Source organism: Oryzias latipes, chromosome 5 (genome assembly GCF_053564925.1).
Source record: "Oryzias latipes strain Hd-rR chromosome 5, Olatipes_Hd-rR_3.1".
NCBI classification, from domain to species: Eukaryota; Metazoa; Chordata; class Actinopteri; order Beloniformes; family Adrianichthyidae; genus Oryzias; species Oryzias latipes.
In genome coordinates, this window is record NC_136241.1 from 12,200,948 (window position 1) to 12,215,507 (window position 14,560).

The window sequence follows — 14,560 nt, forward strand, 5'->3', positions numbered from 1 at the left end:
TTTAATAACATTGTTATTCTGTTGCTAATAAATGATGAGTATTTCTCGTGGTAGTTTTGCTGATGGTCTAGTCTGGTTGATACGTGGTGAGTTTCTGCTTCGTTCAGGCGTTGAGACTTTAAACGTGATCGTAGGTCTGAATGTTCTGTAGATGTGACAAAGACTGCTCACATGCAGACGGGGAGCCAAACACACACTCACACGCTGCAGTGAGTGACAGGCAGCGGGTTTTACGTTTTTACAATCCCTGCGCGATTCACCTGCTGCCGGTCCCCACAACCCCTCGCCCCCCCCCTCTGCTTTCTCCCTCACACATCCCGTCCCCGCATCTGCGCGCTCTTTCTCAGAGACGGGAGCGCGCAGTTTTAGGCACGGCAATTCACAGGTTTCCAGCTGGTACAAACTCTGTGAAATAATAGATAATAGTAACTGATAGCGCTGGCGCAGATTTCTCTCCAAGCACCGCTACTACTGCGCGCCTCTGGCATCGCAACGCGCCCGAGAAGGACTGGTCTAATGAAAAAAAAAAACTATAATTAAAGATTTGTCTGCGAGCCACATGTGACCATCAAAAGAGCCATATATGGCTCGCGAGCCATAGGTTCCCGACCCCTGATCTAAAGATCTCTCACTAATAAAGGCAGCAAAAATATAACTTCATTTTGATTTAAATGAAAGGATATTAACCTATTTTGGGAGCAAAAATACAAGTAAAAACCTCATTTTTATTGTCAGCGCTAAACACATTTCTGTTGAAATCTCTGTCTGCTTTTTCCCACTCGGAGCTCTAATATTCTGCTATATCAGTTTACATTACATCACTAATGCAAATAGTGTGTCAAAGATAATCCTCTTCTTCCTGTATGACATTGCAGGCAGACAAGCTGAGGCTTTGTGGCATGCTGATAAGACGCTGCAGCTTGTGGCTGATTGGTTAACATATCTGCTGTGTAGAAAAGCTCCTGCCAGCTGAATGTCAACCAAGTCAGGACTAAACATGGAATACGTTCAGAGGGACAGCCGTTTGGGAGGCGGATCCTTGTTGTACGGTTGCCTCTTGACCTCCAGGTGTCTCCGTTTTGAATGTATAAGGAAAACTGAAAGGCGGCACTAATAGGCAGATATTTCCTATTAAAGTTTAGGATATTTAGAATAAAGGGTTTTGAGGAAAGCATTTCAACACAAAAGTCTTCTTTAAAAAACATCTTCATTTGAGAAATCAGGAAAAGTATGATTTTGAATTTACATCAAGGTGAATATACAATATGTAGCACAATAAAATCTGCATTGTATGTAAACAGAGTACTTTTTTTTTGTTTTCCCTGCATTGTATTTAATTAAGAAGAACGTTATAAATGGAAAAAGCCTTTTTTACCTTGCCCCTGACAATTCTAGCTATCTCACATCACATCTCAATGACACGATTTACAAAAAAAGGTCACATTTTCAACAAAAACATCTTCTGTTGCATTTTTGTGTCCTGGAATCCTTTGTTCTCCCCCCTCCACCCTCTTGGTTTTTAATCCGCCGTGGTTTTATTATCTGTTGACCCCTCCTGTTCTGATGACGGGCAGCTTCATGTCTGGTAGCTGCAGGACCAGGATCGAGGCAGCACAATCTCCCAGAAACTATCCTGTTGATGAAAAGAGGATCAGTCATTTGAGTCACATTTGCAGCACCGCCCCTCTTCCCTTTACGTGCAATCCATGATTGCATTTTACCCGTAAACGTTGTCGTCTCCTACACTTTTCAGGTTGCAGACAGTCTAAGCATTTTAAACAACAGTTGGGCCATTTTGAATGTGATTTCTGCTGCATGCTGTAAAGGTTTCCATGGTGAAGGATGAACGAAGAGGGTAATTCATGGAGGAGATAAGAATACCAAGTACATCTGTGTCCATCTGTCACAAAAATCCCCACCATCTTTGAGAGTGAGCCGAATGTGAGTAGGAGGCTATCGAACGGTTAAACACATTCACCACTGCTGTGGGGTGTAATCATATGTGTGAATGACTGTGATGGACTTCCATGTGTGCCGATAAATAATCATGTCTCAGGATGAGATGACAACACTGGGATATTGAAGCGGAGAAAGCTGTTTATCTCTCCCACCACTGACAGTCTGAATGATCTTGTGTTGTGAGCAGTTTGTTTTATTCATGATGTTTTGTTTCAATGGGCATTTAAATACAATAGCGCTGTTTAGTTATTGACTTCCTAAAGGTCGAGTCACGTCATAGCCACTACATACATTGTGCGCATATTGCTCGGATGAAAAATGGTCATATGTGAATATACATGGAAAAAGTTTACGTGACATTTTTACAGATGTATCACAAGTGACCCACAATAAAAACCCAGAAGTACCAATAAACCACACAAAAACCACCCAAAGAACATGCAAATCAACGCAGAACATAAACCGGGTGAAATTATTGGGCTGTTTAGATGCAATTTATCAGTGAGTTGTGCATCAATTATGTAATTTTAACGTCATACGTGCTCCGTATATATAAAGTTAAACATTAGTGGTACATGCGTGAAAGATCCATTAGAGATACGCTGACGTACATGGAACGGTTGTGGAATGCCTCAAAATTGCATATGCATCATGCAAAAATCATACACAATTGCATAAGATTTACACAATAGTTGCCTTAAACTACTTAAAATACAAACAAAATGCGTAATCCTCCACCGACCAAAAATATCACAGCTCAAAATTGATAAGACCCGTCGGCCAAAACCCTCAACGGACATCTGTGCACATCGACGAACGCAAGAAACACTCATGAATTACGTATATCCCACATGTAACACGAATGAGCGAAATTTCTTACATGGAAAATGTGCAACATGTATTCACTAAAAAAAAACAACAAAAAACCGTTTTAAAAGATTTTCTGCCATAATTGTTTTTTTTTTTTTAAAGATTTTCCTTTGTATAATGTTAAGTTTGTCAAGTTTTCTCTGCATGTATTTAGCTAAACCTGTCCTGAACGTTGGCGGAACAAACTAGTTTAATGCAAATCTCCAAAAAGTACATTTGAAAAAAATTGTTCTGATGTTTTTTAAAAATAAACGAATCACTGTATTGTCAGCCCCCCAAAAATGCATTAGAATTAAAGGATTACTCAAAAACTCTTGCCTCAAGAAGACTAAAACAGACAAACAAACAGAGAGATTACTGCAGTTCCATGTGTCACAGAACGTACCCCGGTCCGTGGACAGTGTATCTGGGCGTACCACTCCTGGCAGTACAGACACACCTGAACTCCCTGACCCAGAAAGAGACACGCCCACATGATGACATTAAATACTGGACTTTGTCGTTTGTCGTTCATGGTAAAGTTGAATGCAACTAAAAGAAGAAAACACAAGGGGATTATTTTGATGGTGGCAAATATCTTTTGGTTTTCAAATTCCAAAAGACAAACACAAGAATGGAAACAAACAGTTTCAAGAAAGTACTAAAATTCTTTGACATTGTGAATGACAGAAAAAAAAAATCAAAGTTTAAGAGTGAATTTCTTTTTGGCAAATGTCTGTTACAGAAACAAATGATGAGCAAAAATATTTAAAAGAATTATATTTCAAAAGCTCCAAACAAGATGTGTAGATTTTACTAAAACAATAGTTGGATTTCAGAAAAAAAATCCTTATAAATCCTGACAGTCATAAAAAAGTGTTTAGAGCTATATCCATCCTTTTACTTCACCAAAGCACATGATGTCTTTAGATCATATTATTAGAGTGGGATTGATTTTTTTTGTTGTTATACTGAGGACACCCCTCACCTCCAAAAACTGCAAAGAGACAAAACATGACGGGATAAAAGAAGCCAAATCCCATGGCTAAGGCGTACTCGTGGACGACAGCAGAGACGATGAACACGGAGAGCATGGCAGCTGCTCTGAACCTTTTTCTTGACAGCTGCGGGGATCAGAGACAGTCCGGGTCAGAGTTCAAAGGTCTGGCTGGATCAGCGGGTGTTAAACTTTCAAAAAGCACTTCCGAATGAGACAGACTACTTTTACAGCAAACTTCAAACATCTGAGCGCTTTCCGCTCACCCAGAGGAAGTCTCTGTATCCATAGTAATACAACCAGTCGTGAACAACCACATTCCAAGTGCGATAATAGTTGGCAAAGGACGTAGAGTTCCACCAGTCCTGAACCGCAAAAAAGTGAAAAAGTTTAGCTGTCAAAAAAAAGTTTCTCAAGGGTCCAAAATGCACCAGATTTACAGAAGACACAGAGTGAGGCCAAAACCTGCAGCATTTGATGTTTAGAACAAGTGAGGACACTAATTACTGCTAATCAATGATAGTCTGCAGATGAACTTTTTTGATCAATAGGATTAGCTCCTGAGTTTCAATTAACCTTGTCTTTTACCTTATAGAACATCCTGTCAGCGAAACGCAGCAGCTCCCCAAAGAGGTTAAGCCAGCAGTGTAAGAAGGCAAAAAAGCAGAGCAGCAGGAGCATAATTCCTGAAACACACAGCAATTAGAATTTTAGGAGGAAGATCATGTCTTTGAAGATTCCCAGGTTCCTCAAAAACAACCAAACTTGATAGCAGTGTTTTGTAAAGGAATATTAATCCTAAACTTTTGAGGCAAACTTCATAAATTGAGTTAGTGACTCAAAAACACAAGTACCTGCTTAGGTGCTTATAATTATGCCCCTCAGCAGTCATGCACCTCTGAGTGAAAATTTGACCCCACCAGATATTCAAAAACTCACACACTCAGTACCTGGTGAATTTTGGGCAAAGTGAACACCAACCCCCCATCCCCCAATTTTACATTTTCCCACAATTTTGAAAAAAAAAAACTTTTGTGAGAGGGATCTACACAAACGTTTACACCTAACATCTCAAATCTACAACCAGTACTGAAGATGTGTTGACCTTTGACTTTAGGAAGAAGCTTCCATCTTGACTTTTCTAATAAAAAAATCTTTTGAAGTAATTTATACCTCCTAGGGATTTTGATCTATTGCCTCTTAACACATTCCCCCATCATTGGGAATTTACTCGGGAAAAAAAGTTGAATTAGAAGTTGTAGATTTTGAAGTGTACTTTCCCAATTATGTAGGCCTGTTCATCACCCCAAGGTGACCAAAAAATGTTATGGTTGCTATGGAGCTTAAACCAACAGAAAAGCCGCCACTTTGAAAAAAGTTAATTTTTAAAAATCATTTGGTTGCTTTGACCAGGGTGGCAGGGGCAGACGGGGAGAGCGAGTGGCACCCACTCAGCCAGTGAGGGCATGTCAGAGCGGGTACAGGCCACCTAACACTGATCGTGGTTTAAAATTAATTTATTACTAATTTTATTGGAGGAAGTCTTTGTGACTCTTATCTGGCATTTTGACTCATGAATGCAGACGTGAAGTTTTATGAGGACAGACATTACCTGGTAATATGGAGTTGAAGACAGCAAGAACCATTGTCCTTTTACTGAAGGGCTGGTTTATCTCAGGCCTGAAGACTGGTATGCATAGACGCACCAGGATAAAGTATCCATAAAAAAGGCATCCCAAAATCTACAAATTGAGGTTTAAAATCAAAAATTAAAATTAGAATAGAAAAAGAGGGTGAATCAGTGAAAAAGAAGAGCTGTCTCAAAAATAACAAAACTGTAGTTACTATGTATTTTCATGATATTCATGATAATATATTTTCTTACCTGTAAATAGGTAGGTAAGAAAAGATTTATAGGTAAGAAAAGATATTCATATCAATCAAAAGTAACATTTTTAACTTAAGGCAGATTTGTGTCTCACCTTTCCAAATGTGACAAAGACGTACTTCCATCGAATCTGGTTGTTTCTGTGACAAATGTAACAACATGCAAACTATTAGCACAGACCACATTTATGCAACTTGTGAGCCCTATACTCCAATATGCTCATTGTCAATTTTGTATGATTTGAGTAAGGATTTTCACAGCAAAAGGGAAAAGTGTTCAACAAGAATTAATGGGATGTTGTTGTTCACATTTTGGACATCCCTTCAAGGGTCGCTACAGCAAAGCAGCCTTCACTGCTCTGCACATTTGATTTGGCAGAGATTTTTATACAAAAGGTCCTTCCTGACACAACCCTGCATTTTATCTGAGCTGGGGACTGACACAGGGAGACCCAGACTCAGGCCCCCCCTGTGGGACCCACACTAGATTAAGCCCATCTTGCCTCCTGAGAAACAAAACCTGATTTCCCATGTGCCAGCCCTGCATGAAGCCAACTGAGCCATCCAGCTGCTCAAGGATTAGTGGTACGCTTAAAGAATTTTTTTTGTTACAGTCTAAGTATGTCCAAAGTGACCAGATCAGTCCTAACATCTCTGTGCAAGTAGAGTGGAATGAATGGAATGATTCTCCAACTTAAAGACCAACAAATATGTGTATAAATGCTTTTTATGGCATCATTTTTGAAGATCAATAAAAATCGTTATGTTATGTAAATGCAGAAAAGTTCAAAACAGAGTACTGGTGGTGTGTTTTGTCTTTGCGACTACTGCACACACATTTGAAGACTTAGATGAAATTGATTTAAATTGTGCATCTTCTCGAAGTGTTTTGGCTCCAGACAGCATTTCTTACCGAGGATAAGATTCCCTGAAGATGAGTGTTGGACAGAAGAGGAAGTACAGATAACTGGAAAATGTTGGAAATCTAGGAGTTTCACCTAGAAGAGCAAAAGAAACCCAATTTTCATTCACACAGTCAAGATTTAGTAATAATGATGAAAATTCTGTCACAAATTTGCTATGCAATGGTGAAAATAAAAGCAACAAAAAATTGCAATCTTTGACATGAATACAAAGCCATCACTCAGCTTTTGTGGATGATAAATATAAAACATGAAACAAAGTATTTATGTTAATTGCCTGAACACAACTGGGGTTTAAAGTAGATCATTGAACTTTAAATATCAGCGTTAGCAGTAAATGCTAATTAACAACAGCTATTTTAAATCTTCGCAGTACCTTTTGAGTTAAGCTGATATTTTTACAGTTTCAGGTTGTTTTATATGTATTTCCTGAAGATCATATTTAACCACTGAACTAAACAAACTGGCTTACAGCTGTACATTTTCTGTTATTGAAGTTTGCATTGACAAACCATAAATATGTCTGTATCTGGGCATTTTTTTTCAAAGACATTTTCATGATGGGTTTCATTCTCTGTGAAAAAAATAACTTTTCAAACATTGTGACCAAACCCTTCACACAATTCTTTGCGTCTGTTATCTTATTTAACAAAAAATATATGACCCTTATTTGAAAAATCACATAACATTTTCATCTGTGTGCAGATTTATAATTTTTTTATCCTAACAACTAACTACGTGGTGTCTTCTTGAGCCTATTTCAATGTTGCTTTATGTTATAATGTTTTTAAAAATTTTAAGCACTCTATTTAGTGTCCATTCAGAACACACAGTGTTTTTCATCAGTTTTTTCATCAGTTTTACACGGTCAAAGTTTTTCCTGAGTAGTTTACATAAAAAAATATTTCTATTAAACACTTTTTTATTTTAATTTCTCAGGTATCTCTTGAATTGCAAGGAGGCAATTTCAAAGTGCCAAATAAATGTTTTAGATGAAAAAAACTAAATTACATTTTATTTTAAAGCAAAAGAAAAAAAGAGCAGATTCAAAGAATTACTAATACATTTTTTCTCGCTTCAGAGTTCCTTTCCAAATTTAGAATCGCACCGTGTGATTGAAAGAGAGTCTAATAAGCATCTCAAAGACCTGTATGGGGAATCTACTTCAGGTGGGTTGCTGGGTTTTTTCATCTTAATCTTATAATTAGCCACAGCCATTGTGTTTTGGGCAGTAGACCTTATTTGTGACTGTTTAAATTTAAGAGAATCTGACAGTGAACATGTGATCTGCTTTTAACAAGTCAAAGCAAATGATTGGTAATATCGAGTCATGATGATAATTGTGACATTTGTGCAACTGGAGTTTTTTTTTTTTTTACAATTTTTTCTCCCAAATTGCTTGAACTTTTGCATCCCCCATGAGGTGTTCGCCAAACAGCACAGGCAGGGCCACTTCTTTCTTCTTCCAGTGAGGTCGTTTAGATGACCTTTTCAGATTGGCATAAAAATGAGTTTAAATTATTTGACTAGCACAGTAATGGACTGGCGTAAAATGGCCCCGGGTCTATCCTGTCTTCATCCTTAGCTGGGTAGGCTCCAGTAACCCTGTGACTCTGAACAGGAATAAGCAAAAACTAGAAAACGGGTGGATGATGAAACTACATTTGCCCAAAGTTAAGACTTTTTCCTCCAACATGTTTGTACAGATTCAAATTTTTTTTTATTTCTGTAATTTTTTCTACTCATTTACCTGCTTTTGAATTAACCTTAATAACCATAAATCCCTGGGGTTCAGATATTTTAACTCAACGATGTTAACAGTGAATAATCTTATTTTAAAAAATGAATATCTAACTGTCAAAAATATCTAGCCTTTTACAGACTTTTATAATTTATGACAAAATGAGAGTCAATTGTTAAGTTAAACCTTTTTGTCAATTGCTTTACAGGTGACATGCTTTGGCCTTCTTTTGTTATTTTTGTCGTGTTTCACTGTGAGTAATGATAGTGCCTGAGGCGTAAATAAACCTGAATTTATAAATAGTATGGTACATTACCCTTCTTGGGTGTGTTCTTCAATATAACTGGAACCACTTCTCTGATGAATGAGTAGGCTTTCATCAGAAATCGAATCTGAAAGAATAAAGACAATTGTTGCTCATCTTTAAATGTTCTTTTATTCAGCTGCAATTGCTGGTAAAATTGTTTTTGGGTTAAAAAATACAAGAGCAGCAATAAAAAGAGTGCTCCTAGTGCTTACCTGTTCCAGAATCACAATAAAACGTGAGGCAGGAGGCAACTGGTGATGCACAACCATGTAGACTGGGAACAATCCCAGTATGCAAGTCTGTACAGCAAATAGGATCAGCCCTGTACTCAGAGACAGCCCCAACTTAAAGTGGGAGTTGTGGTACAAGGAACCCCAAAATATAAGGGTGTAGAAGGGAACTGACAAAGTATAAAGGAACATGACGGCCCAAACCCAGGTCACGGTCCACAGCTTTCCGAAGGCAAAGAACAGCAAATCGAACTCCAAGACCAGCCTGGAAATTGTGAAGTGGGAAAATGGAAAAAAACAAAAACATTTAAATAAACAAAAGGGAAAAAACTAAAAACTTTTACTTGTATAGGTAAGTAAAATAGAAAAGTTAAGTTAGGATTCAGGGCAACCTTTTAAGCTTCCAACAGGTGTTTATATGCTCTTTTGACCAATTTATGCATGTTAAGCTCTTAAAAACAATGTAAGGCATGAAATGAAAATGAAAAGTTTCTCCAGAAGTGAAAAGAGAAGCAAGGCAAGTGTTTAATTTAGACGTTGCAATACAAGAGTAATTCAGCTTCTCATTTTATCCATTTATTTTGTTTGGAATCAATGTTAACAGACAGTGAGTGAGCTACATAGCCGTGGAGTTGTCTGCTACATAAAAAAAACTGTTTGAAACTGCAAACAACAAACCAAATCATTACTAAGCCGCCCAAAGCCACAGCAGGAATGCTCAGAGGGATTGATTTTGTTATCTTTCTGCTGCCAGATGAGCAGAAAGAGCTCAGAGCGAGAGGCACAATGAGGCAGAGCAGAAGATGGATGAGAAATGCTTCCGGGTGTAATTGAGTTCCATTATATTTGCTGCATGTTAATATAGAGACTTGGCAGTGTCATAAACATAAGGAAGGAGGAGAAGGGGGGGGGGGGGGGTAATCTGATGGTTTTGTTTTGGAGGGTGGGTCATTTTCTGCTCCTGCTGCCCTTCTCAGACAAAAGCAACATTTTTAATTATCACTAATAGTTTGACACATTCTCAATGATGTAAAGGTCAATTTGGAATGAATTTGAGAGGATTGTGATCTTGTTTTTTTTTCAGTAAGTATTATGGCTCTTGTCATGTTCTGTTGTGTTTTCCCCTATCACAGTCAGACCAGGTTGAAGTTGTTAATTATCCACAGCTGTTTTCATGTGTGTCCATTATCCTATACTATCCAAGTTTTCATCTTCAGAACACATAGATAGTGATTTCATAATAGTCCTTCGTAAAAATGTTAATTGGCTATTTATTAAGTTTTTATCTTGGGAAATCAGTGACGTCACATTACTGTTTAAAAAACAAAGGAAAAAATAGTCAGCATGGTGTCCAAATTGATATTTAAACCCAGGGATTTTTAGTAGTTAGCTAGTAGGAGGAGGGGCATTCAGACATAGCCATTGACTGTATAAAAGAACTGGACGGAGTGACCCCTCTCCCTTGTTTTTCCAAACAGGAAGTACCCGCTGGCATCAAGAAGCCAAAATCCCATATATATCTATTGGGAAATAAACAGCTATTATTCAGTCATTCTATTTATCAGAATAACCTTCTTGCTCTACTACATTTTTTAACATGTTCTTGCTAATTCAAAAAATTTTTTAAATGGTATTTTCCTCCACAGAAGTATGTGGCCTCACGTTTCATTGAGAGATTCTCCCAAGCCCGCTTTCAAGTGGTAGGGGTGTGGACTGTGAACAAGCCCTTTTCTGATTGGCAAGAGTGGTTGGCACAGAAATGATGACTCAGTCCTACTCGGACCAATCACTGCTTACTGATGATTTCTGGTTCCAACTTGTACCACGAAAAAATGGCCACTGAATTGAATTCATCTCATTGGAACCGGAAATATGCAATTTTCTTTGGGTGACTTTACACTTACTTAGTCCAGGTGTCATAAATGGTCAATGGTCCCACACCAGCTGGTCATGTTAAATTAAAAACTACAGACACTTAGTCAACCATAGTGTTTTGGCAGAATCCCTGGTGTTGCATGTTTGCCTGATGCTTTATTGACACAGTTTCTGGGATTTTCCCTTCAGTTCATCTTTCATCTGTAGATGCCATACAGACCTGCCCTGGTCAATGTAGTCCACAGCGAGGGTGCTCAAGCAGAAGATGAGAAGCACAGCTATGAACATGTGGTAAATGGTACGGATGTGGCTGATCTCAAACAGTTCACTGATGAAGAGAAACATACAAAATGAAAACATGACCCAAATATCGTCAACATTTTTCATAGGCAAGAAAAACTTTATAAAATGTCAGTCAAAACACATGTACCACACAAGTTAGATGTTTTTATAATCCTTATAAAATGTATTTAATAGAAAATAACATTAGATGGTACAAAAAAGACCACACTGCACATTGAAGTTGATTAGCATCTTTTGTCTGAAGCTGCTCCAAAAATTCAATTGGTAAAATACGTGTAATTTTGTTTTTAATTTAATTATTTAATATAGAGGATTTTTTTCCCCTTCTTTTAACACTTGAGGACTGGGACTGGCAATGATTAAAACACCACAATCTATGAAGTGCTGCGTACATTTTGAATAATCTCAAAACATACAACAAAAAGATGAGTTTTTCCTACAGCATTAATTTACACGCCTATCTTTAATAAATGTCTTTTTATGTCTGTATAACAATGTCTATAGATAGATAACAATGTCTGCTTTTAATGATACATCTTTCAATACTTTTCTGTTCTTACTCCAGCAGTGATGCTCGTGCCACAAACACTTTCCCGTCGTCCATCCTCTGAGACCTATCACAGGGGACAGAGAAGGCGTCAGGCATGTGTGGCTGTTAAATGGAACTGAAGAATCAATGTAGCAAGCATTTTGAATGCATTTCTCTCACCCAGACTGTTTATTCAGTTTCTTTCCCATAGCTGTAGTATTCAAGTGAGCAGGAGGTTGGAAGGACTCGGCCAAAGCTCTGTCCAGAATCTCACCGAGCTGATCCTGGATCTGCTCCAGAATTTTCACCTTTACCTTCTAGAGACAAAAGATCAGATAAATGTTGATCTTTCTGAACTTGCAGGATTCTTTTCAATATCTATGTCTGATTAAAGAGTCAAGAATGAATAAAGCAGGAGTTGTATGCATCGATACACTGAAATTGTTCTCTGTCTAATGCAGAATCACATTTTCTTTGTTTCAAAGAAAGAAGTGAAGTCATTCTGTACCTGAGAATATGCTTTCCACTTCTTATATTCTTTATCCATTTCATCTTCATGTTTCCCAACTGTCAAGTGAAGAGCAGATGCTTAATGTTACATCTAATTTGCTTCAGTTCACACTCAGTAAATGAGATCCAAGCAGCTGAGCTAAAACACGACAAGCTTTGGTTTGCATTCACAAAATACTAACAACCTCAAAGAACAAAAGCACTTTGGTTATTATTTTGTGGCTTTTGTCAAAAAGTTCTCTTTGGTACATGACACAAAATAAAATCACTCCTAAGAAATTCACAAAAAATTAACTTTTGCTATTTTTAATTTTTATTTGTTACCATGGCTGAAGTTGTCATCTGACTGACTGGTCTTGGTGTTCCGATGTGTTAACCCATTCGGTTGCTCTGCAGTTGTCATGGTTACCACAGCGCTAAAACGGATTCGTCCGAGAACTAGAAATCAAGTCCTGCACATGAAAGGGTCTGCTTATTCTCAGCAACACTGGTACTCTACAAACAGAAAGGATGAAACAGAAACATACAAGTGAAAATCAAACAATAATTCAATTATCTGTATCCATAGATAAACCCAATTTTGAGAAACAATCTTATGGTTTAAACGTTTTAATGAGCATCAAATGCAGTCAAAGCTTTGTCTCCAAGCATTCGCTAATTTCTTCACGTCTCCATTTTAAAAAAACACTGCTGCTCCTCTGAATGGTGTTTCAAAGTGTGATGACCCACAGGGAGCGCTGACGCAACCGTCTCAGCTGATTTCACTCTCTGTTCCAACAAAAGAATTTCCCATATTCGGCTTCATTCTGACAGCCTGCATCAGCTGCATCTGTGATCATACAGGTTTGAACGACGGTAACCCTCGAAAGGATCTACCCTCACAACATCAACAGTCACTGCAGTTCAAACCAAACACTGTAAACAAATGATAAAGTCACCAGAAAAGGTTTACATGCTGCAGATAAGATACACACAAATTTTGCCAAACGTATTCCTACAGAGTTGAAAGACTCTAAGTGACCTCATTTACTAACTCATTCTGTTTGATCTGCTCTCACGAGAAGCACTGTGAGCAGATTCTACACACAATAACCAGCAGTGGAACAACTATTTTTTTTATGATTTAACTCATTGTTGGTCTTACTCAGATTTACTGAATTATGAACTGTTTCATTTTTCTCATTAGTAATATGTGCTTGTATGAACTTTTGATTAAAAAAATGTTTAACCACTTTGAAAATGTGAGCTTCTCCTTCTATGTTCAGAAAAGAAGAAGAAACTAGTTTAGTCCAAAAATGGGTGTTAGCACCTTCAGGTAGAGCTGAAAGAGCTCCAGCTGCAAATCAACCTTTGAACCCCTCATTTCTATTCTATTCTATTTAATAGAAGGTAGTGAAGTGTTTTATTCTGATGCCAATTATTTAGGTCTTAAAGTCTGGATACCAGATCTTATTTTCTTAGACAACAGGAACCAAATATGTAAATAATAACATCTGTAAAATATGAACTTAAAAGAATATCCTTTTCATTAAACAAATTTATGTCCAAACAAATATCTAAGAACAGGGACAGTAGAAAATAGTGTTTATATTGCCAAGCCTATCCAGAAACAAGTGAAATTACGTCATCCAATAGTTCAAATTGTTCATTGTTTGGATGGTCAGATAAAATTCACATTAACTCAAAGGTCAACACATTCATAGATGAAGAAAAAATGTCTTTCTATTTTAAAGTGAGACAAAACACATTTTGAAAAAGATACATTTAATAATCTCTTAACATAAAAAATACATTTAAAATGTAGTTAAATGCACACATTTATTATTTAAGTACTGCTATCCAAGAACACTAATTGTTTGCGTCACTCTTAGTGAGAGCAATTACTGAATTACTGCTCCTCATTAAAGCACCGTCAGCAAACACAGCGGAATCTACTGTCCCAAAGTGAAGCCAGTTGGATGTGTACTCACAGTTCTCTGTCTGCTGGATGACAGACAGTTTCAGCCGCAGAGTCTCTCTGACAGAAAGCTGCTGTTTGTGTCAGCAGATGTGTGTCACAGCGATCTGTGTACTTTTTCTCTGTTGATTTTGAACTTTGTCCTTTTGGCTCTCTGCCTTTTACAGGCCATCCTCTCCTGACCAACCCAACGTGAACTCTGCTGTTGGATGCTTGAAGTTATGCACTTCAGGGACTCATCTGAAAGTTTAGATTGACAATAGGTCTAATACAAGATATGGTACAGTGTATGTACATGATATAACTAAAACTTTATGCTTTCTTGTAACCCCTTGTGCTATCCTAGGCACCTTAACATTGGGAGTTGGGTCATCTAGACCCACTAGACAGTGCGCTAAACCTTTTTTCTTCAATGATTTGTGAACCTCACTGGTGTCCATGATTACATGAAATCTTTCCACCTTTATCCACCTTTGTCATGGGAGAACACGTC

At 37.7% G+C, this 14,560-nt stretch overlaps 1 protein-coding gene across 1 annotated transcript; it reads right to left on the reverse strand.

The window, feature by feature from the left end:
- Positions 1 to 1,188: 1,188 nt before the first annotated feature.
- On the reverse strand, positions 1,189 to 14,244 carry soat2 (sterol O-acyltransferase 2). The gene is made up of 16 exons (XM_004068681.5): positions 14,081 to 14,244; positions 12,435 to 12,605; positions 12,109 to 12,167; positions 11,781 to 11,917; positions 11,632 to 11,685; positions 10,989 to 11,096; positions 8,876 to 9,158; positions 8,673 to 8,748; positions 6,606 to 6,690; positions 5,788 to 5,833; positions 5,418 to 5,547; positions 4,394 to 4,491; positions 4,072 to 4,170; positions 3,797 to 3,932; positions 3,215 to 3,360; positions 1,189 to 1,633 (listed from the first exon to the last, which is right to left on the reverse strand). Exons 2-16 carry the CDS (start codon positions 12,511 to 12,513, stop codon positions 1,577 to 1,579), a joined length of 1,593 nt encoding a protein of 530 aa, XP_004068729.1. The 5' UTR covers positions 12,514 to 12,605; positions 14,081 to 14,244; the 3' UTR covers positions 1,189 to 1,576.
- Positions 14,245 to 14,560: the final 316 nt, after the last annotated feature.

Excerpts from the sequence above, each read along its gene's own strand:
- soat2 (XM_004068681.5), bottom strand. The coding sequence starts at position 12,513 with ATGACAACTGCAGAGCAACCGAATGGGTTAACACATCGGAACACCAAG. Across the intron at positions 8,749-8,875 it reads TTATTGTGATTCTGGAACAG|ATTCGATTTCTGATGAAAGC; the intron begins GTAAGCACTAGG and ends TTATTCTTTCAG. Across the intron at positions 5,548-5,787 it reads TCTTTGTCACATTTGGAAAG|ATTTTGGGATGCCTTTTTTA; the intron begins GTGAGACACAAA and ends CTCAATTTGTAG.